Source organism: Montipora foliosa, unplaced genomic scaffold, assembly GCF_036669935.1.
Source record: "Montipora foliosa isolate CH-2021 unplaced genomic scaffold, ASM3666993v2 scaffold_427, whole genome shotgun sequence".
In the NCBI taxonomy this organism is placed as follows: Eukaryota; Metazoa; Cnidaria; class Anthozoa; order Scleractinia; family Acroporidae; genus Montipora; species Montipora foliosa.
This window is the reverse complement of record NW_027179731.1, coordinates 360,001-382,500: the sequence shown is the minus strand read 5'-3', so window position 1 is coordinate 382,500 and position 22,500 is coordinate 360,001. Positions and strand designations below refer to the sequence as shown.

Here is a 22,500-nt window from a genome sequence, read left to right as displayed (position 1 = left end):
AAATAGTTGTTATTATGCTTGAATATGATTAAGTCTATCAGGACATTCATGTCACCTTGTATGTCATCCTCATTTGTGATCTCACAGTCCTGTTATCTCAATAACTTCTTATTAATTATTCAAAATAATGATTGGTCACACATAAAATTGTCGTAATTTGGACAGAATGTCACACAACAAAAGACTACCGGGGTATGTCATTCAATTGGTGAAGAACAGATGAATAAGATATCACTGCAGCTAATCTTCAGCGCTAGGCCCTGGGAATACCAACTGGCCCCTGATGTCTTGCTTCGCCCTTGTGTGGCAACAAAATCTTATAATTGTTCAATACTTCCTGAGCTTTTATTTGTTAGAGAATTTGTCATATAGCATTGCCTGCATTCAAACACCAATTATAATCAACCTTTGATGCATGTATACCAGCAACACTTTAGATCAAAATGTGACTTGCACTGATAAACAACTTGCATGTGTCCTTGAAGAACATTTCCAGTTGTGAATTAAGTTGAATTTGACTTGAAATCGAAAACTTTATAATAAAAACACCTAGTTCGTTACTTTCAAAACAGACATGTATTAAAAGAAATAATACATATATATTTATCAAGCTTTTTGATAGTTATTGATGATGTTTAGTGGTCACCAAACATTGTATTTATAATTCATCACAAGTATGCATAGCAATAAATGTTTTGGTCATACTGTACCCAGTAAAACACATTGAACCTGTTTCAGAAGCAAGAGTAGTTTAAAAATACATATGTGACACTTATTGCTAAAGCAAATCAAAAAACAAGTTTGTGTATCTAAACATCCTAGAACAAGAAGAGCATTTGTTTCTCAATGTCTGTACACACTGTTTAGAACAAGTGAACATGTCTTGCTCATTTCATTGATAGTCTCCTTTGCAGCTGGTTTGTAAACTGTGTGTTTGCAGCAATTTAAAGATCATTTCAAGTCTGTACTGTGCACATGCTCTTATTCATTTAAGGGGATGGCTCTTAACTATCAAACTGTTGCTATGGAGCCCTTCAAATAATCACTTCTCAATACCCTTTTACTCTACAGTTACCATTTTCTGTCAATTGTGTTCAGTTAATGAAAAATGATGGGATGGTTCCCATCCGGTGAAAAAACCATGTCTATCTTTGTTTCCTGTTTTTCACAGAAATGCACAGCAGAGGACTGGGACTAGTTGCACATGCACACCCTGATTGAAGTGATGTCAGATTTCCATTCAAAAAGTTATTTCACAGAACCTCCAATGCAATCTTCTTGCAGGGTTATTTGACTAGAAAGTTCCCTTATATAACCATTGTCTTTCTGTAGTTACATGTCAGTGTCATCCCCCTTAATGTGTCTCAAAATGAAGCAGGTTGCAAGTAATTATTACTTATCTGTTTTGCTCTCATTGAAAGAGACAACTTTATAGGGGTAACAAGCATACGAAATGTCAAGCATTTCAAATGTCTCAAAAATAACGTAACTAAAAACACTTTCTAATAAATAAATCTCAACTACAAAATACCCTACCCTCATATCTTTGGAACCCAAACTTGTACAGAAACACTGTCTGACTATGTTATTACAACCAAAGAGGTTTTCAAGACTTTTTGAGTGAGAACCACAACATTTGCAAGGCTGCTGCCTAAGAAAATTTTAAAGGGGCCTTCAGAGCTAAACGCTGAGAGCTTAGGAGCCCAACGTATGAAGTGAAAGGTGTTGCTGTGAAAAATTAAGGCGCCCAGAGCTATTCTGTGGGATCCCCAGGCTACCGGGCTCCTGTTAGGCAACAGCCTTGATTTTGATATGTTGCGTGACCAGAACAGAATGAAGCCTAAAACTCGAGCAGTGTACACATCTGGATAAAGGAAACGCTACTGATGGTGAGTGATGGCCAAGGTCCAAAACTCTTCAAATTATTATTATTATTTTTTTCAAATTGCATTATTTTAATGCACACTTGGGGCCTAGGGTGAGTTGTGCATGCACAATAACAATTTTTGAATTACACATTTCAGGTGCAACCATTATTTTAAATTACACAAGTCAGTCACTGTCAAATGAAGAAAGAAAGAAAAAAAAACACAAAAATCCATTGGCAACAATGCTTAGTCTGTAGTGTAGAAGGACCCCACTTAATGTGGGTTCACGTCGTACAAATAGCAGTACCATGAACAGAGTCCACAAACAACGTAAGATCAAGCAAAGAAAGGTTTTAAAAAAACCATAAAACAGCGCGTGACCAAAAAATATATTTCGCAAAATTCCGAGGAAATCTCTTCAGCTTCTCAATCAGTACACTGAGGTAAACCCGAATTTTCCATAAAACAACATACTTTGCAAAAAGACTAACTCGGGTAACTTTGTTCAGCATACTCGGGTGACTCAGTGTAAGTATTGTCTATAATTAAGAGAGTTTTGATGTCAGGCAAAAAGACAGCCAAGTTGGATTCTGTTTGTACGTCGAACTATGACGTTTTCAGTCTTGTTTTTAATAGTGATTGTTGAATATAAAATGTCTTGATTTTCCAACCTTTGTAAACTCTTCGTTCAGTTTTGATCATTCCAATCATCACAACCTGAATAAATACCATAACAGATTTCCCATAATTATTGAAATGTTTGTTGCATGAATTAGCCTTTTGTCCTTACGAAAACCTTGTAATTTTCGCGACTTTTGTTGCTGTCCTCAACAGGGCGTTCGTACTTTTACGACTTTATCCCCCAGGCGTTTGTTGTGAGAAAAATAAATGACGTCAAGACGCAAGTGGCACTTCCTTCCCAGGTTATTACATCCTCATCTTTGTTGCCTGATCTGGGGAAGAGGGTTCGAGTCTACAAATTATACTACTACTACTATTGATCCGTATTAAAAGTTAGAACGTCAGCACACCAAGGTTTACAAAATTCTCAGGTATGGTGACAATGGACCCAATATTAAGTGAAATGCAGCTATTTACAAATGTCAAAATTTACATAGAAATGTATGGCCATCCGTACGCTGCGTCCGTTTGAACAAAAATTGCGTTCATAACTGCGAGGATCATAGCTTCATTTGAAACATTTAATTCTTTGTAAATTTGGATGTATTTAAATGGCTGTATCTCAATCAAAATTAGCCCGATTATCGCAAAACTGTGTGCTCTTTCTGACTGTGGATAATAGTTGCTAATCCCATAATTTACATATTCCTAAGTCCTCTCCAGCTTGAAGATCGCAGCCTGAGCACGAGCATCCATTGTTTGATTAAGACAACTAAATGGACGGAGCTTTACGATCATCGAAGCTATCAAAAGGTCATGGTAACTGAAAATGTATCTGCGACCACCTGAGGCTGAGACTGACGATGATGATACATTTACTTCCTAGTTTTACACATTGTAGGCAAGTTATTCCTGACGATGAACTGCTTTGAACATATATCTGCGAAGTGGAAGGAAAACCGGAAATTTGTGGTGGTGGACAAAACACTGACCCCAGTTCATGGACTACCCTAAAATGGGCTAACCCTTAAAACTAACATTTCGAATGAGTGCTATTGAAAGAAGTGAATTCTTTATAAAAATTAATTACACTTTCATTGCACATACCTTGTTTATTTTCGTGCACATGGTACTGTCAATGATGCAATCGACCATCACAACAATAACATTATTGAAAGTTGACCTTTTTAAAATGGCTGCTTAGACTTAAATACTGTTGATCAACACTTTTTAAAATGGGTGTTTGGTTTTTGGTAAGCACTGTTTGAGACGTTGCTTACATTGTGCATATAGACAAACAGTACTCATTTGACTCATTTGAAATAGTATTTATAGGGTAGTCCGTTTGGGTAATCAATGGACTGGGGGTCAGTGTTTTGTCCAACACTGGAATTTATAGCAGGCTCGCATAGTCAGGTTAACTTGACAGTAGAATTGGCTAGTTTTTATTTCGTTTCCCAGACTAAATGCTGCTCAATTGCTTAATTTCCTTGACAGCAGTACTCATCCATTATGGATGTAATGATGTCTACTGTCAGGGGCACCCAGAGACGGCTTTCTCTCAAGTGCTTTTAACACTCTTCTAAGTTCTTCAAAGTACTTTTAAAGCTTTGTAGGTTCATTTTAGGCCACGTTATAAATTTCTTTTCTGTTCTGTGTTATTCTAGGGGAGCTTGAAGGCCCTCAAATTTACAAGGCCATTTTTTGTATAGTTCACGAAAATCTCATTGCATCCTATTGAACCTTTCCAAAGTCTGCAGCTGGTATATTTTGATACTCCTAACACATTTTAATCAATCTCGAAATAAAGGAAGAAGTGTTAACTTTTTCATATCATGAAAGTTCTATTTGAAAATTCCCTAATTTAAGAAAATCCTAGATGATTTACGGCCTATCAAACAGATACTTTAGCAAATCGTTCCTTTAGTTGCCCCTGTACTGTAGCTTGCAACAGGATTTCCATACAGCCTAGCACATTAATTGTGCAGACAAGTTACTGGTGGTCCTGGGATGTACATGTTAAAAAATATGGGATTTGCTCCATCTTACAATTAATCCTTTTATCTTGTTAAGTAAATTTTTCCCAATTAATCAACACACCCATCAATAAAGATACTTAATAGGGGAACTAAATGAGCCAAACTAATTAAAGTTGCAAGCCATTAAGGACTGTGTAGTATAATTTTTCTTCAAATACAAACAAAAAAAGAAAAATCAAAGGCCAGTAAAAACAAATAGTTAACAATTATTTCGTGAGGTTTCTGTGATATGCAGAATGATCAAGGTAGAGGTTACAGTTATGAACAGGAAATAGAAAAAAAACTATATGAGGTAATATGCTTGTTCTCTCCATTATTCTGGGTTACTTTTACTTACTTGTGTGAGAAATGTTGGAAACTTGACCAACTAGTAAAGTTTTTTTGCCATAATTGTTTGTCATCTCGCAATCTGTTTGGCTAATCATGCAATGTAATAGCCAATCAGGAAAGCCCATTTTGGAACAAAAACCAATCATATTGTAAGAAAGTTATAGCCAACGCTTGCTCTCTCTTCGTGTCACGATTTTGGTCACTCTAAAATAAAGACTTTCTTTGCAGTTGGATATTGTGGTAAAAAACTAATTGAAAGTGGTCCACCATTGTCTCCACTCTTATCGACAATGATGTTTGTCATCACAGTGGTCAAAATTTGTTCTGGACTCACTCAGCTGGGCATCGTAAGTCAACAACATTTTGACCACTGCAATGACAAATATAGTTGTTGGTAAGGGGAAAGACAACGTTGAACCACTTTTCATATGTTAAGTTTTTTCAGAAACCCATAAGGGTTGAAACGTGTAACGCGCGTTCACAGCTTCCGAATATTCAGTGCGAACTGATCGGTTGAATGTTTCAGTGCTAAGTACCATATTTGGAAACCCCTAGCTCTTGTTGTTCCAAATATGGTACTTAGCAAATTGAATATTCGGAAGCTTGTTTCCCAGCACACAAGGGGCCGTTACACGTTTCAACCCTTATGGGTTTCTGGTTTTTTATATAACACAATTTGTGCTAGTTTTCCTTGTCTGTCAATTGTAATATTAGTCATCTACACTGAATTACAAGAGTGATTAAAGAATTCACTAAGACAGAAGTTGCAGACTTTAATGGCACAATATTATGAGCGGAAGGAGATTTACAATGCAAAACAATGGAAACACCTTACAAGGCACTCACATTTAATTTCCTGTTTTTAGTACAAAAGGGAGTAAAAATCAAAACTACTTAAGCTCACATGTACAGCATTTCTGACAACCTACTGACAAGATATGAAATATACCAGTATTCATGGCACAAAGAGCTGTTCTATTTAATTTTTGGTGTCTTTCTGAAAACAATGTATCCAAACTTGAAAAAAACTGGCCAGTTCTTTGAAGTTTCAATTCATTTCTATCGCCTCTTTCCTTAGCCACGAACAACAACAATTAGTTTCAGTGCACTTTAATGGTCGTTGGCAACAAAACCACAGCATTATTATGTGGTTTTCATTGCTCCAAGGACTTCTTTTAGTGTTTTGAAGTTTGATTAAAATAGTGTGACACTGCCCCTTTAAGCTCAATGTGAAAACATGTTATTAACCTTTGCCTAATTAAGAATCCCATTAGAATCAGACTGTTGAAAAAAGAAAAAAGCAGGCTTAAATGAAGTGTGCAAAATTAAGGAGGCTCGAAAGGGTTTTCACCTGATTTTGCATCTTTACTTGTTTATATCTCTGCTTCTGTACAGTGATTTTTCTTCATTTTTTGCATGTTAGCTTACATTACATGTTAACAAAAACGAATTATTTCTCTGAAAAACTGGCCTACAGAGATTGTTTTCACTATCGCATTTTTTTCAAAAAAGACAATATAATATGTTGATTTTAAGGCTCAAAGAAATGCCTAATATCATTTGCCATGATAACATTATTTTGGAGGAAAGTATGTGAGAAATTGTAGGATGGGTACTTAACATCCTGGCCAAATTTCACCTTCATATGATTACCCCAACTGTATCTAAGGACAGAATATGTCTATTTGTTTGAAAAAAGGAGAAACTATTTCGAGCCTCCTTAAACATTTTAATTAATGTCACTTAAAATATAAATTATAATATATTAACATAATTAAGCCTTTTATATCTATAATCAGTAACAGAAGGATGTTACTGATTATAGATATAAAAGACATTTTTTCCCTTCGCGGGCTCATCTTGCTTTTCTGTTGGGAGAAAACATATATACCAGAAAATATGCATTAGAAGTTGCAACAGTAAAAGTTTGTAAATTACTTGCATAACACTTGACAACATTGGACTTGATACAAGAGTACATTAATGTCACAGAATGGTATTGCGTATGAAGTTTGGAAATCAGGCAAACCCAATGCAATACCAGTAATTGACCCAAGGTAATATCCTTAAGTGATATAGTCAAGGTCAAAGGTGGAACAAATTATTCCAAATTTAATTTTGAAGTATTATGCCAAATAACATTTTTAGGGTTGTTCTTAGGATTTCTATCAAGAAGATAAAAAACAACATTAGGAGATTATGAAGTTGGGTGATAATTAATTTACATCACTACTTGACTTCCATCAAAATATCTAGAAAATGTTCCTGGATAGATGGCAAAAGTAACTGATCTCTGATATTACTGCTAACCAGGTTTTATTGTATTTATTGGTGTGCACACCAAAGCAATTTATGTATAGTACTGTAGCAATAGATCGTATTTTCTCATTGAAAGACAGTTAAACACACACTTTCCGGTTGTGAAACCTCTTTATGGACTCTATTTATTTTATAATCTCATTTTCATAAATGTTGAACTCAATACCTTGTTGTTTGGCTGCCTTCTGCTGAGGCCTGGGCCTGGGGGTGGGACACAAAGACTTTTTGTGCCCCCACCCCCTACAGCGATAACACTGTAATTTTTCCATTTCTACATGAAAGTACAAATAAGAGTAAAGATTAACCCTTTGACGCCCAGGCCGGCCTGAACCAGCCATACTTAGTATTTTACTCTGTCTAACGCCAGAGTTTTTTACTCTGTCCAACGCCACACAATTTTATTTGTCAATGGGGAACCCCTGGGAGTGAGTGGGTTCATCACAATGTCCCCATTAATCCTTTAACTCCCAAGCCGGCATGAACCAACCCCACTTAGTATTTTGCTCTGTCTAACAACAGACGATTCTACTCGTCAATGGCAAATCCCCGGGAATCAACGGGTTGATATTTATGTGTTGAGTAAAAACAACTTCATGATACACTTAGTCTTACCTCCTTCCTTACTTGGGCATACTTTGGCCATATGGCCAAAACCATCACAATTGTAACATCCTATAAAGTGGTGGCATAGGTTATTAATGATGTTAACTGGACCGAGAGGACTCAAATTTGGTACGTAATCATAACAGTGATTAACAAGTTCACACCACCACACTATGGGAGTCCAATTTCTTTCATCACGAGTGTGATAATAAAAACACAAGGAATTAGATGATTTGAAGTCCTGTTGCCAATTAATAGTATGTATAACAAACAAAAAAGATCAAGTGAATAGGAAAAAGAAATATTCTTTCTCAGTCTATGAGATGCCATAAAAGAGACTTGTTTAAATTCAACTGCCCTCTTGCAGTGTGCACAATGACACACTTACAGTGCAAATACACTGTCCTATTAATGCTAAAATCACATTTGAGAAATTTGTAGCTATGTTTTACGTAACTACATATTGTTTTACCACAATTGCTTGCAATCTCCCAATCGCATATAGGCCTTACTTTATACCTAAAGCATATCCAGTGGAATTATGAAATGTACAAAATCAAATGAATTAAGCTTACTCTTTTTCTTTCCTCTGTTGCTGCTTGTTTCTGCAATATAATGGACGTAATCGTGAGATGTTATTACAGGATAATGAGACAAAAATGTAATTTGATCATGTTCATAAAAAAGACACTTGCCATTATTCAGCTTTCTCCTTCTGCCATCTGCAAAATAACGGAGATAATGATGCATAATTTAGATTACGGGCCCTGTCAGAAAATACCGGGTTATTTCTGTCATCGCTAGAGCGATAGCATTTCTAGAGACTTAATTGTCCAATCTACTTTCACTTGAGCAAACAAGTTTGACAGGAGGATTATTCAGACCTCTTTCACAATGGCTGCCAAATAAAATATTCCATTGTTTTAATGCTAATAAGCCTTTCTAGCCTTGTTACGACCAGCAAATGTCAGAAGAATATTTCTTTCAGAACAAAGGCAGTAAGTCTAATTAACATAAATACAAAAGAATGTAAAAGTGGTGGCAATTTATGACCTTAAGGTAAATGGTAAAGTCTGCTATGAGCCTAGAAGGCCCAACAGGCTGGCGTTTATCTGCGGTTACTCTAGTATGAAGCGACTAAGAGTACTTCTACTCCCCCCTGGATGGGATGCTAGTCCATCGCAGGGTTACCCCTAGCACTAAATACGCGGGTACCCATTTAAACACCTGGGTGGAGAGAGCCACAATGAGAGTCAAGTGTCTTCCCAAGGAAAACACAGCACAATGTCCTCAGCTACGACCCAAACCCGGACCACTCAAAGCAGAGTCTAGCAGACTAACTATGAGGGCACGGCGCCACCCATATAATGATCTTAACTCAATCTTTAAAGACTAGTTAAACTATACCTTACCAAATCCAAAGTAAAACTAAAGAAAAATTTAACTAAACACCATAAGGTTAAAGTCAAGGCAGCACATCTAAAGCTCACTTATCCAGTGGACTACATCCTGAAACGACTACATACAGAAATAAGTGATCAGGTTTTATTTGTAACAGGGCCAGAATAGACCACTAAGCTAGAAAATGAATCATCCATAAAATGAGCAGTTTTAGTTTTTTTAACGGTCATATAAATTGCACTTGCCATTTCTCCAGTTTCTCTTTCTGTTCTCTGCAATATAATGGAGATAATAATGCGATGTTACATATAGATCACGGGTCTCTCAGAAAATCATATAGTACCAGCATTTCTAAAGACGTAATTGTTAATCAAATTATGTTTGAGCAAACAAGTTTGAAGGGAGGATAATCTAGCAAATGAACAATTTTATCTGCTCTGAAAGACCAGTTAAACAATACCTTACCAAAACCAAAATCAAACGAAAAGGAAATTTGAACAAAAATAACAAGTATTGAGTCACGGCCGCATATCTAAAGCTTACTTACCGGGCGAACCATCTCCAGAAACGACTATGTACAAAAGTGAAAGAAAAATATCCCTTGTTAAATAGAGGCAGATTCTATGCAGTGTAAGATTTTACAACAACACCATGGAAATAAATCCAGAGCAAAACAAAGGACATAAACGCTCTAAGAATGTTTTTCTTACCCGTTTCGTTGTCCTCCCCATCAGACTTAATAGATCGTTTTTCGTGAGAAAAAAATATTTTGTCAACATTAGTTGTTCATGATTAGTGTTTGAAACATTAAACCAAAAGAAAGACTGCAGACTGCAGACTGGCTACAAATAGCGCTGATAAACAGTATTCAAGTCTCAGAACCCATTTCAAATAGCGCTGATGAACACTATTTAAGTCTGAGAACCCATTTTAATACGGTTAGCTTTCAATAAATACTGTTTATCAGCGCTATTTCGCTTGTTCATCACGACTACAAAATACAGCAAGAAGCAAAAATGTGGTTACGAGTTCCTTACCACTTGTCTCCCTGACATGGCTGTTTTTCTAAATTACAAAAGTACAACACTGGCTTTGAAAATAATTGAAAATGTTAAAGTTAAGAAAAAATAAAAGTAATGCATTTTTTTTCAGTTTTGGTTTGCCCATGAAAGAAGATGAACAATGGTTAAAACGTTTTGTTACAAGAAACGATAATGATGAAACTCTTTGAGTATGTTGTTACCAATAGGATATTTCTGAACAGAGAAAACAGCTCTCACCTTTCTTTAGCTGAGTTTGGGCTCAAACTGAAAGCTGAAACAGACCCAAGCGCAACCTTCGGGGCGCAATACTCTTTGCAGCGCGCGTTTTCCCGCCATTTCTACACACTGCAAGGCGCCAAATTTCCTGTAGCATCTCCTATGGGCTATGGCTGCATTTCTGCTCCAATCTAGCCCCCTTGAATACCCGGCGTCTTTTTGAGATTCAGTTCCTCTGGAGACGAAGTTGTCTGGGCAGATCACTCAATAGGGCCGTTTGAACGAGAAAAATACTCTGAAACTTCCATGTACATAAGCGATGGATTACGTCAGACGATAACCGCTGGTATAAATGCTCATCTTTCGTTTTCCTGGCTCACATAAGCCGAGCTTTTGAGATGGTTTTACGCAAGCTTGTAATTTCAAGCCGTTTGCGAACTAATACAGGCAATGCAGGAATCAACTCTTGCAATCGGCACTGAAAATAAGGTCAAATCATTTTGAATCAATTCTCTTGACAAGCATTGCGCAACCTTAGTGCACATGCATCATTTCTTGCGTAAATAGGATGAGTATGATCTCGTGCATATTCAAACTACTACCGGTTTTTATTTTGCATATTGAACAAAAATGTAATTCTGCATGACATATCCAGAAGTGAAGAAGTGTTAAAAAATTTCATTATTAACAGAAAATCTCCTTTACTATGACGTATACAAAACATGGACCCCAGGTCCATTGACCAATCTTGTGGACCCGGTCCATGGACCACCCCTATGGACCACCCCTTATTTTGTAAAGTTACAAGCAGATAAATCTTTGGACGAAAGAGAGAAACGATACTCGCACTTTTCTCGACAATTTAAGCTGCATAGACTACAATCCATACAGACTACCTTTTCCGCAAAAAAAAAAAAAAAAAAAAAAACATCTGGTTATGACATCAAGTTGCTGCTCTCATTCTTAACAGGAATATAGGGCTGTTTTTTGCTTTAGTTATCGGCTACTGATTTAAGCAATTGTCTCTTATAGACACCTATATACCATCCATTTCAAATTGGTGGCTCTAAAGGGATTCGTCTATAACCCGCACTTCAAATATACAAACATTTAATTCATCGAGTCTTCCATCGAAACAAACGAGCCCAACAAATTGACCAGTGCGCCCAACCGTCCTCACATCGCAGGGGTCATGGATTCCACCTGACTTTTTCAGGTGTCTATAAGAGTCAAGTTCTGAAAATGTCGAGATTAGTGCGAGGACTACTGCTCTCTCTCTCTCTCTCTCTCTCTCTCTCTCTCTCTCTCTCTCTCTCTCTTTAGATCTCTGAAAGATTTTTTTCACAAAATGAGTGGTGGCTCATAGGGGTAGTCCATGGACTGGGTCCATGGACCCCTTCATGGACCCAGTCCATGGACTACCCCTATGGGTAGTCCACAAGGGTGGTCCATGGACCTGGGGTCCATGTTTTGTATACGTCCCCTTTATTATGAGTTTACTTATAAATCCATAAGAAAGCAAAAGACAAAAAACAGTAACGAACAATCTTTAATTCATTTTTCTTCACTTTTGAGGGATTGAGCAGTGAGACGCTCTCGACAAAATAAAACCTAAATAACAGATCTCGAGTCTAAGACCATTTTCGGTTGTGCAGACAAATTTCGATAAACTTTTTTTGAGGCTTAAAAGCCTCAAAAAATATGAAAACAAAAACGTGGAACCCCTTCTATTATTCCAATAAAATATATTACAACGCCTATGTTAAGGAAATGACCTTAAAAGAAATGAACTCGAGGTTCGAACTGGATTCTCACCAATGGCCAAATCTAAACTCGTGCTAAGATTACACTCACTCGAAATGGTCTAATGCTTTAATCCCGAAAGGATCAAAGACCTTTTTTTCCGTACCATACAGAAAGAAAACTTCCCTCACATTTTCATTTTCACAGGTTATATAAATGACCATAAACAAAAACTCAATAATGAGGAGCTCCGCTTTTAGCCTTGGCTAAATCTATATATTATAGTTGTTGATTTCCTTTTTTTTTCAATTATTATTGTTGATAAGATTATTTATGTCTTTCCACGTCTTTTTGCTGCTATTGATGTTTATTTGAAAATAATTATGATAATATGTGTTATATAAATATTTCAGAAAGAAATTTTTGACTCTAAGTCAGTCTCATTTGAATAGATTTCCTTGTTTCTCTCGTTATCCAAGGTTTAGATTACATCTTAGACTTACGCTTAGCTATGGGTTTTAGAGAAGCGTGTATCTTGATAAGCTTATTTAAATTAATGTTATAACATCTCGAGAATTGCTTATCGGCATTTACTACGCTTTCGGAAACAATTTTGTCCAATCAACTTGAAATAGATAATTTAAAACTATTCCTCCGAGAAGCGAGAGTAGCCACGCACTAAAGATCTGTAATATGTATTATTTCCTACGACTGAGGCGACAGTTCCAAGCGAAAAATGACATAGAGTCAATGAAAGGAATATACCCACCAGATAAGTTACTTTTAGTATTTTTCCCCCATTGTGGACATGTTTTAAATTTTGTTTTTGACGTGGTAGAAAGTCCACCTCAAATTGCTCGTTTGAATTGGACATACGACTCAACACGTCCATGAATTCATCGACGCGTGTTATATCGTTGAGCCATTCTCCGGAACGAAATCGAGCGACATGGAAACTATTCTGGAAACGAAAAATGCCGTCACGATCGTCAAAGTCACTGTTGCCCAGAAGACGATTAAACGCCCCTCGCAAACCGTGGGTGAGTGCATGTGTTATATTTTGTCCGCGTAAAATCGGCCCAACCTGCTACACGAGTGTTTGATAGACGCGCTCACGGACACCCATAGCTTTTGATTTCCGTTCCTCTACGGGCTTTAACTCCAATTCTATACGATCGGCTGAGAACTGTTCCAGACCCCCGCCGCCATGTTGTTCCGCACTAGAGGCAGAGGTTGCTGGGTTGAGCACCTCTTACTCTTTCACATCATCGTTCATTTCCACAACAAGACCACCAAGGTTTTTTTTTTTTTTTTTTTTTTTAATACTTGTAACTGTTTGAGGAGGATTATGGTGAACGCATATTTGCATCATTACAAGTGAAAAGAAATTCACTGCAGGTTGAAAATCGATTCCGATAATTACCTTTACAGGCTGAAAGCACTTACTGCACATCGCTGAAAAGGTACTTTCGTGGGCGTGGTATTATTCCTCCGTAGACTCTCATCACACATAATTGTGTTTTCCTCAAACTGTTCGCTTGTTTTCACTTTCGCTCTGACATATTTACCTTGTTTACATGCCCAACGAATTTTTTTATCCTCTGGGATGAATCTTCCGTCGAAAAATCGGTAATTTGTCATAAAATCGAGTTCCAATAATTTACTCATCAATATTTGTACATTGGTCAAATTTGCAACATTGTAAATATGGCGTAAGTCGAGCATACACACTGAAACAGTTCTCAAAACACGTGAGAAAAGTTGTGAATGACCCTTAACTCCGCGAATAGTCGCGTGCATTCTGAGAACATAGGGAATTTTGTTGTTTTGATCTACGATAATCGGGGTACACAGGTCCTATGGTGTTTTACTCTTAAAAAAGCACGGTGACCTTTATTTTTTGTTGCATAAGTTTGGTTCTACAAATTATCTCCTTTAAATCTTATTATTATTATTATTATTATTATTATTATTATTGTTATTATTATTATTATTATTATTATTATTATTATTTATCGGAAAGAAAAAAAGATACAGCTAAAAACGCACTCAAAGCCCCTTACCCAGGAATGTAAATTATGATCTTCAGAACAACGACTCGAGAAACGATTTTGAGTCGACGTCGTTTAAGTTGAGTGATTTTTCCATAAACTAAGTAAGACAGTGTTCCATATGATCTAGACTTACCTATCATGTGGTTATTCAAGTATTACTTAAAAAACCCTTTTCGTTTAGCTACCGTAACATGTACCCTGAGCCGATGAAATAACGTGCTTGATTAGTATCAGTACAGGCATCAATGGGGTAAGATTGGCCCGTTATATCTCTTAAGCAAGCACGGTGACTTATCGTCTTATTGTTGTTCTCAAAACAGGGATTAGTAGGGAACATTCAGGGAAAGTTTCAAGATAATCGTTTGTTTTTTTTTTTTCAACACACAGACCGCTGAAACTAACATTAGACTGAAAATTAATCGAACAATTTACTGGTCTCTAGTTTATCTTCTGTGTACTCTACAACTGAAACCTGCTCTTCCTCGGCCGCTGAAGAAAATTTGATTTTTCCTCTTCCTTCGGGCATTTTTACTTTCGCGATAGACTGCTGCTGATTTCTCCGATTCTCGTGCTCGTAAGGGTAAGTGGCTTGTTAGAAAATCTTTCGAGGAAGTCATAAGTTAAATTGAAACATGGAAAATCTTATGTTTCCTCTCTTCGGACAGGTTTTTGCTTTATAAAAGGAGACAATGTTTTGTTAAAACATAACATTTCTAATTTCTGACTCATGTCAGCGATATCGTTTCATACGCAAGGGCAATTCCACGCTAAATACCCTCTCTTCAATAGCCAATCAGACCGCGAGTTTACCTCTAGCTATACGATTCTACTGGGTATAAAATGTCTCACATTCGGCTCGACATTGCATATCCACTACAATACGGTCGCTCATATGTTACTTAGTACAAACACGCAAGTCAATATGATTGGTTCGTTTGATTGGTAATACCTAGGGAACACGTGATTGCTAAGTTGCCATTGGTCCCTTTTGTAATTATCAATTTTACGCGAATGACAGCTGGCGTCTGCATGACAGTGAGATTCAAGTCCAAGGTAACCAGAGATTTTACTCTTTCTCGACTCATCGTCTACGCTCGCGGCTCAAGAAAAATCTCTGGGACCAGGGTATTAAGCACGCTTTCTTTGAGTCAGATTTGTGTCTGTGCACTAAAGGAGGTCTTGTATCGTCTTGCGAAGAAAGATTGAACTTACCCGTGCTTCGTTTATGCGCGAGGTTGAAAAATTTCCCTTAAAAAAATGGTATAACAATTGACATGTCCCGCCTAGCGAACAAAATATTCCCTTTTCATTCACAATGCAACGGTCTTTTAAAGGCCAATAAGAGACAGACATCTCGTCAATAGCTGAAACTCATCCAATCAGATTGCCAAAATAAGCAATGCGAATTTCCATAACAAAAACGAACGGTGGAAAAGTCTGTCGGTTGAAGGTGGGCCTTTAAAGTGATTCTCAAAATCCAAATAAAGAAAACCTAGTGCTAAATTCAAATTTAAAATCCTAAATACTCCCACCTCGTTTATATTGAATTATAGTTGTAGCGTGACGGGCTTTAAACTCTGGTTTTAAATTTGGTTTGGAATGTTCCGAACGCTTGACCGTTAAAAAAATATATTTTGTCCCCGTGTTTTCATTGATTTTCGATGAAGTCAAGGTTGTTTCTGATTGCTTTTTGGTGAGTTCATCTCGCGTTTTGTGATTGCTTTATTCCCTTAGCTCATTCCTTTAATCGCTTTGTGTCTTTTCATTCACAGTTCCACTAAGTAATTACTGAACACATCTCCTGTTCCAAGTTAGGTTTACTTTAACGCGAAAACGATATACACACACACACGCTCAAACCCTAAGAAAAATATATTTTTCCCGCCAATATTTGCACGTGTTATTGAGTTTGAGTTGTGTTCAAATCTTTTTGACTTTCTTATTGATGAGAAACCCTCGTGTACTTACTTGACATGCATCTCATTAGACCAACCCTAATTTATGCGACATGAAATCAAGGTCTTTTGGTCTGAATGATCGCACACAACTACTAACGGCTACTTACACCCTTTTTGTGATGGTAAAGTCCAAGTACAGGAGAAGATAAAATAGAAAAAAAAAAGAAAGAAAAGAAATAGGACAGGTAAAATTTTACTTAAAATCAATAATGCACATGTGCTTTGTGGTAGTTTCCTTTTGTTAGTTCATTGTTTTTGCTTAATTGTTCATAAACGATGACATATATGCGCACCAATTTCAGGTGAGATCCCAAGACGTTATATGATTTAGCCTTTTGTAAAAGAAGACGGTGGCAGACGGTATCGATCTTGGAGACTGCTTCAATCTGTACTCAGGCTCCTCCCTATATACAAGAAAAAACATTCTGCCCCCAAAGGGAGGAACGTTTTGCTGGGTTCATAAATTAACGGCGATATATGAATGATAGCTATAAATTTAGATAATTTACTTGCTAATAGAGGTATGTGAGATTTCCAGGTCATATTGTCATCCAAAAAGACACCCAAAAAAATGGTCTCAGAAACGCGAGAAATACGCTGCTCGTTTATGAAATTCAAAGGATTTCTTTTTTTGCCAAGGCTTGATTACCATAATATTAGTCTTGGCTAAATTCAAGGACATCCGGTTGGTTAGCTGAAAACCAGGTTATGGGAGATAAGTAGGTTTCAACCAGCAAACAAGATTGCATCAAGCACGGAGCATTGTTAATTTACAGGGTAAAAAATAGAATGCCAAGAATAGAGCCTTGGGGCACCCCACAGGAAATCCCCTTGGGAGCAGATCTAACGTTGTTAAATTCGACAAATTGTGTCGAATCAGAGAAATAACTTTTGACCCATTCTAATGCCAAGCCACGGATCCCATAATGCTCGAGTTTGTCAAAAAGAATGTCGTGATTTGCCGTGTCAAATGCTCTCCGAAGATCTAAAAATACCCCTGTGGCATGTTCTTATTTTCGAATGCAGAAGAGATTTTGTCACACAAATCGATAGGCGCAAGGCTAGGAGAGCGATTTTTCTTAAAGCCATATTGATTATCACATAAGACATTAAAGTCACTGAGATAATTTATGATACGGTTGAAAATTATTCGCTCCAAGAACTTCGAAAAGCAGGGTAGAACAGAAAGTAAAATAATAAGATAAGTAAAATAACGGCTAAACTTACAATCTTTTTGTGTTGGTAAAATCCAAGTAAAGGAGATGATGACATGAAAAAGAAAGAAATAAGACCTGGTAAAATGTACCTTAAAATCAATAGTACATATTATGCATGGCAATAGTTTATTTTATTTTATTTATTTGTTTATTTAATTTTTATTTGTTGTTTATGAGCGATAACGTATAATCGGATCAATTCCAGGTGAGATCCTACGAAGTTATATGCCTTTACCTTTCGTTAAAAAAAAAAATAATTAATTAAAATTAAAATTTAAAAAAAAAAACCGTGGCATATATATATGGTGTCGAAGACCTTCCTCGGATCTAGTGGTACCGCAGAAACTGTTTCTTTCTTGTCCAATCCTTCTCTCTAATCTTCAGTAAACTTCGAGTGCCCCCTTAGAAAAGACTTGGGAGACTGCTAGACTCTGTTCCTCTCCATATGCGTTTACAAATATTCCGCCAGCAAAGCGCCAAATTTGTTTCTGGGGTTGTAAATTAACAACAAATGGTTGGAAAAAAAAAAAAAAAAAGGATTCTGCTTACCGCCTTTTTTAGAGATAATTTCCAAGTTAAAGAGAATACGACATGAAAAGGAAAGAAATGAAACACGGGTTAAAACTTCGTTAATATAAATAATGCATGTGCACTTGGCATTATCATGAGCAGTTGATAAACGTATGGATGCTAAAGTACAACAATACAGGGTGCACAGCGCAACCTATGCAGTCTGAAGGAACTATTAAATAAAACCTAATGAATCAAATAATATGCGATAAAAATTATAAATCTAATAAATAATCTCTGTAGACACCATAAAAAAAAATTAAAACTAATAATATATAATTATAATGAGGTCTGTCAAATAGATTCTATAGGACCTTGTATTGTCCTATTCTCTGTATCTGTGTTTTGTTATTTACGACTCTCTAGCACAAGACCTTGAAGGATCTTGCAGTGTTCAAACTACTGCACAAAACAGCACCTCCCTACTGCGTCCTCCCAGTATCTTTTTCGTTGCACTTCTGTTAATTTGAATTATTTGGTAGCCCGGGTATTGCTTCTTGAGTTCCCATCGTAGGGGAGTGTACTTGAGCTTATTAATATTATGATTACGATGGTGATGATGATGATGATGATGATGATTATTATTATTATTTTCTTTTTCTTTTTTTGAGCAATCGCTTTAACTATTCACGTAAATTAAAGGCTCTTTCACCAAAAGGGATGCAGATAGGCTACTTACATACAAGAAGAAAAAACAAAACTGCGACTATGAATTAGACTTAAGATGGGTTCTTTTAAATTAATTGTCACTTTGGAGAGTTGCTAAAAATATCGTCAAAAGTTGCTAGAACATATTTTAAAAGTAGCTCTTCAAAATTCTAACTTGCTTACGGGCTACTTGATTCAGTAAGTAGTAGGTAGTTAGGTGGTCTGAATGAATTATCTATAAGCATAAGCCAAAGGTTGCTGGGAGGTATTTCTCCCATTGAAGAGAAATTTTGAATCAAACTTTATGTACTTTTAAACTTATTTCAGTCTTTCCATGTAAACTATTTACTGGTGATAGACCAAGGTTTGGCCCATGGGATATTTCATTACGGCTACACTTTTACTTTGTTGATAAGGGATGTTACCCAATTACTGGTTGCAGCCTGATCCAGGTAATGTGCATTGGGTGCTTTCAAATCTGATTCTTTGACCTCGAGGGTAGAATGTTTTAAATGAGATACGATTTGCGCATAATGTAGTCTCAATACAATATCACTGCTACGAAAATTGCTAATCCTACGCAATTCGGTTATTCCACAATAAATTGTGTTAATAACTAATTTAATGTATGGGGAAAATGTTAGCCTGATTCATGAGCTGACACAAGCAGCTTAAGAATGGCTGCATGTGAGAATCGAGAATCGTCCGTCAGCGACCATTTTGGCGGATCGGAGTGACCTATTTTCAAAAATCTTGTTTACCACGATTCTTTTTTCTTTTTTTTTAGAAATTCGCGAAAATTTAACGCGAATTTTAATGCGGTTAAAGTGCGTGTCCAAAAGTTGTTGCAAGAACCAATTGGCACCAAACTTCACACAAAATAAGAACAACCATGCATTCTTATCCATTTCTACTTCGATAGTTTTTACAGACATGTTAAATTTGTGATTTGCTAAGCTATTTAAAGAACATCCTCAAAGTCCGCATAACATAGCAGAGATAAATGTGTGATAATTAACGCGATAAAAATGTACCTGGTACCCCATTCTTACAAGGCGACGCGCCTTAACGTGCCTTATTACAAATTGTCCGCCAATCAGGATGTGTGAATTTGATTGACAGTCACGCCTCTTTGCAAAGTTCGCACAGCTGTAAGTTGATCACCGTTGCATAGGTTGTTGAGCCGACGTATTTACACGTAATTGTCCAATGTAAAAGTTTGTTGGGTGGCCACGGTAAGGCTCGTTACACTGTACACACTTTTTACTTCATATTCTTAAAATATTGCTTTTATTCATTTTCTGGGTAAAGTTTTATACTCGAACTTGGAACACTTCCCTCCGAAAGTATCAGAAATGTTTGTAACCTGAGCGAGCTAGATGACGCGAAATCTGAACGCAAACTGATGCTAATTTACATTTACCATATTACAAGCATTCCCTCTCTGCAAGGCTTATATGCTCGGATACGGTCACAGGTTCGTAAAGGTTCTCAATGCTTGAGCTCACAGACCCCACTCTTAAAACCATTAAGACTTGCGGGTGTGGCTGATTTTGCCTGCAAATTGTTCCATTGCTTTATAGTTCTAGGTAAAAAGCTATATTGAATATAGGTTCTCTTATCTTAGGGAATTCTAAAGGATTTGGCGTGACTATCTCTAGAGTGTCTCGTAAGTGTATGAGTTCTTTAGAAAGATCAACTTCAACTAGGTTGTTTAAAATTTTGTATAAAATATTTAATCTTTGGTTTGCTATTTGCTGCTCGAGACTGCGCTAGCCAAGCTCATCAAGCATGGTAGTGACACTTGCTTTACGTCTGTAGTTGTCACAAACAATATGGGCTGCTCTTCTCTTTACCGTCTCAGTTTTACTTTGGTACTCTAGGGTGAAAGGATTCCATACAGTAGACGCATACTCGGTTTGTGGTCGAACAAGAGTCCTGTATGCATTAGCTTTGGTGTGCTTTTGGTGAATTGTAGGTTTGAGCTGAGAAAAGCTATAGATGAACAGCTTTCTTGACTATAGCGCTTATATGTTCGTTCCTAGACAGCGTTTCATCTGTGACACTGTTTCGCTGAGGTTGTTATTAACTTGGGTTATTTGTTGCGTTTACTTGTTGTTTAATGTGCTCGCTTGCCGTAGCGTGCTAGCCGCGGGTTTGCTCCCGATAGGGTTTTCTATTAGCCTTAAATGCTCTGTCCCTGGAAGGGGTACTTCGGGGCTGCTTCGCGTTTGGCTTTTTTTATTTTTGTGTAGGTTTAATTAGTATATCTTTTTTTCCGCCGACTTTCTTATTGTTTGTCCTCACTATGCAAAAGGCGTCTTTTGTTTTCCACCAATACTGTTTCACTTTCACTAGATGCTATCCGGTGGTGTACTTGGCAAGGGAAAGGCCGCGCTTTGCAGGCCCGATTCCATCCCCTCTCATTGTTCCCAATAGTATAGTTCACGCAACTCCTCAGGTTGTGCCTCGCCGTGATCCTCCTTTCTTCGTGGCAGCCGGCGTGTGCACTCTCAAGATTTTATAAGCTCTACTATTATGGACCCTTTTAGGAACGGGTCCTTCCTTGTTTGGTGAGAGGTTGGTTCAGTAGGCCTACCTTATCTTCTTATGGCAGTTGCCGTGGAGCCTGTGATGTGTCACAATGACCTCTTCCTTACTTTTTGGCTTAAGGATCTCCCCTCGTCTCCGGAGACTACATCTTCGACCCTCCACACTACGTCTCTTAATCTCATTTTGAGACCACTTTTGACGATACGAGTGGTTACGTTTCGGGTAAACCTTCCGTTGGCTCTTCGGTGTATGATCGTTTTAAGCTGTGTCTCAAGGAAACTTCACCTTGATGAAACCCCTTACAGATTCCCGCGGGATGTTCGATCAAATCAGGGCTTTTAGAAGTCCCGAAGGCGGCCATCGCTAAGCACAACTAGGATATTAATTCATTTCATGGTTTGGCCGTTGTTCCGCGACCTGGTCACCCTACCGACATCCTGTCATCTAATTCCGCTTACCCAAGTGCCTCCGCCGCTTCTCGAAGTGCTCCGTTTTCCTTCAATGCTTAATGATTTGCTAGGCTTGATAATTTGCTACTTTTAAGTTTTGGGGAGAGTCACGTCCCTTCGTTGTGTTTCTGCCTGGTTTCGGGATTTTTGTATGTGCAATTTCCATGAAGTATTTATAGGAGAGTGGATGTCGTAAGGCTTGCCTCTTCCCATAAACTACATCAGCCTAGTGATAATTATTACAATAGGCCATTTTCGAAATATCAAATATTCAGCTTGATAGCGAGGCAGTGAGGACAAAAACAATAGAAACACGTTGAAAAGAATGTGAAAAATATTTACATATCATCCACTTTCCTTTGTTTTTGTCCTCACTGCCTCACTATATATCTACCCTGGGTTCCAGAGGTTATTTTTTCGCTATGAAAAGAGCGAGTCACGAAGCGGCGAGAAAAACCTCTGGTACAGGCCGTTAAAAACATCACTTCCATGCAAACCAACTTATTTTGATTGACTTCCAGAGTAAGAGTTTATTTTACAAACTTGGGCAAACCGGTTTTATCCACGTGATAAAAATATTTGTGCAATGTTTACCGGTCACTCTACTGGGAAATTCTCACGGTGGAGTGAATAAATCGTTGTCACTGTCACGTAACAAAAAAATAAAATCGAAACTGTTCAATGAAATAAGCCGAAAACTTGGAATATTGTATGAGACAAATTCATAAATCACCTCACCAGTACTCAAGTCTGTGCGATACATCGTTTCTGAGTTTTTTGTCGAAGCGTTTCACGCAACTATTATTTGTTACAAATGCAAACTTGAATTAGAGAATTACGAAAATTGCATTCAAGTCCTAGCATTAGA

At 37.2% G+C, this 22,500-nt stretch overlaps 1 protein-coding gene across 1 annotated transcript; it reads right to left on the bottom strand.

Annotated features, from left to right (window-relative positions):
• Nucleotides 1–5,340: 5,340 nt before the first annotated feature.
• LOC137988806 (protein lin-28 homolog A-like) lies at nt 5,341–11,703 on the bottom strand. The gene is made up of 9 exons (XM_068834760.1): nt 10,219–11,703; nt 9,892–9,916; nt 9,729–9,752; nt 9,427–9,453; nt 8,476–8,502; nt 8,356–8,385; nt 7,790–7,849; nt 7,344–7,448; nt 5,341–6,726 (listed from the first exon to the last, which is right to left on the bottom strand). The coding sequence occupies exons 1-9, from the start codon at nt 10,234–10,236 to the stop codon at nt 6,671–6,673; spliced, it is 372 nt and encodes a 123-aa protein (XP_068690861.1). The 5' UTR covers nt 10,237–11,703; the 3' UTR covers nt 5,341–6,670.
• Nucleotides 11,704–22,500: the final 10,797 nt, after the last annotated feature.

What these genes read in the sequence shown, in the direction of transcription:
- LOC137988806 (XM_068834760.1), bottom strand. An exon ending in TTCTGGAGATGGTTCGCCCG is followed by an intron (nt 9,454 to 9,728) that starts GTAAGTAAGCTT and finishes ATTATATTGCAG; the next exon opens with AGAACAGAAAGAGAAACTGG. An exon ending in AAAGAGAAACTGGAGAAATG is followed by an intron (nt 8,503 to 9,426) that starts GCAAGTGCAATT and finishes GTTATTTTGCAG; the next exon opens with ATGGCAGAAGGAGAAAGCTG.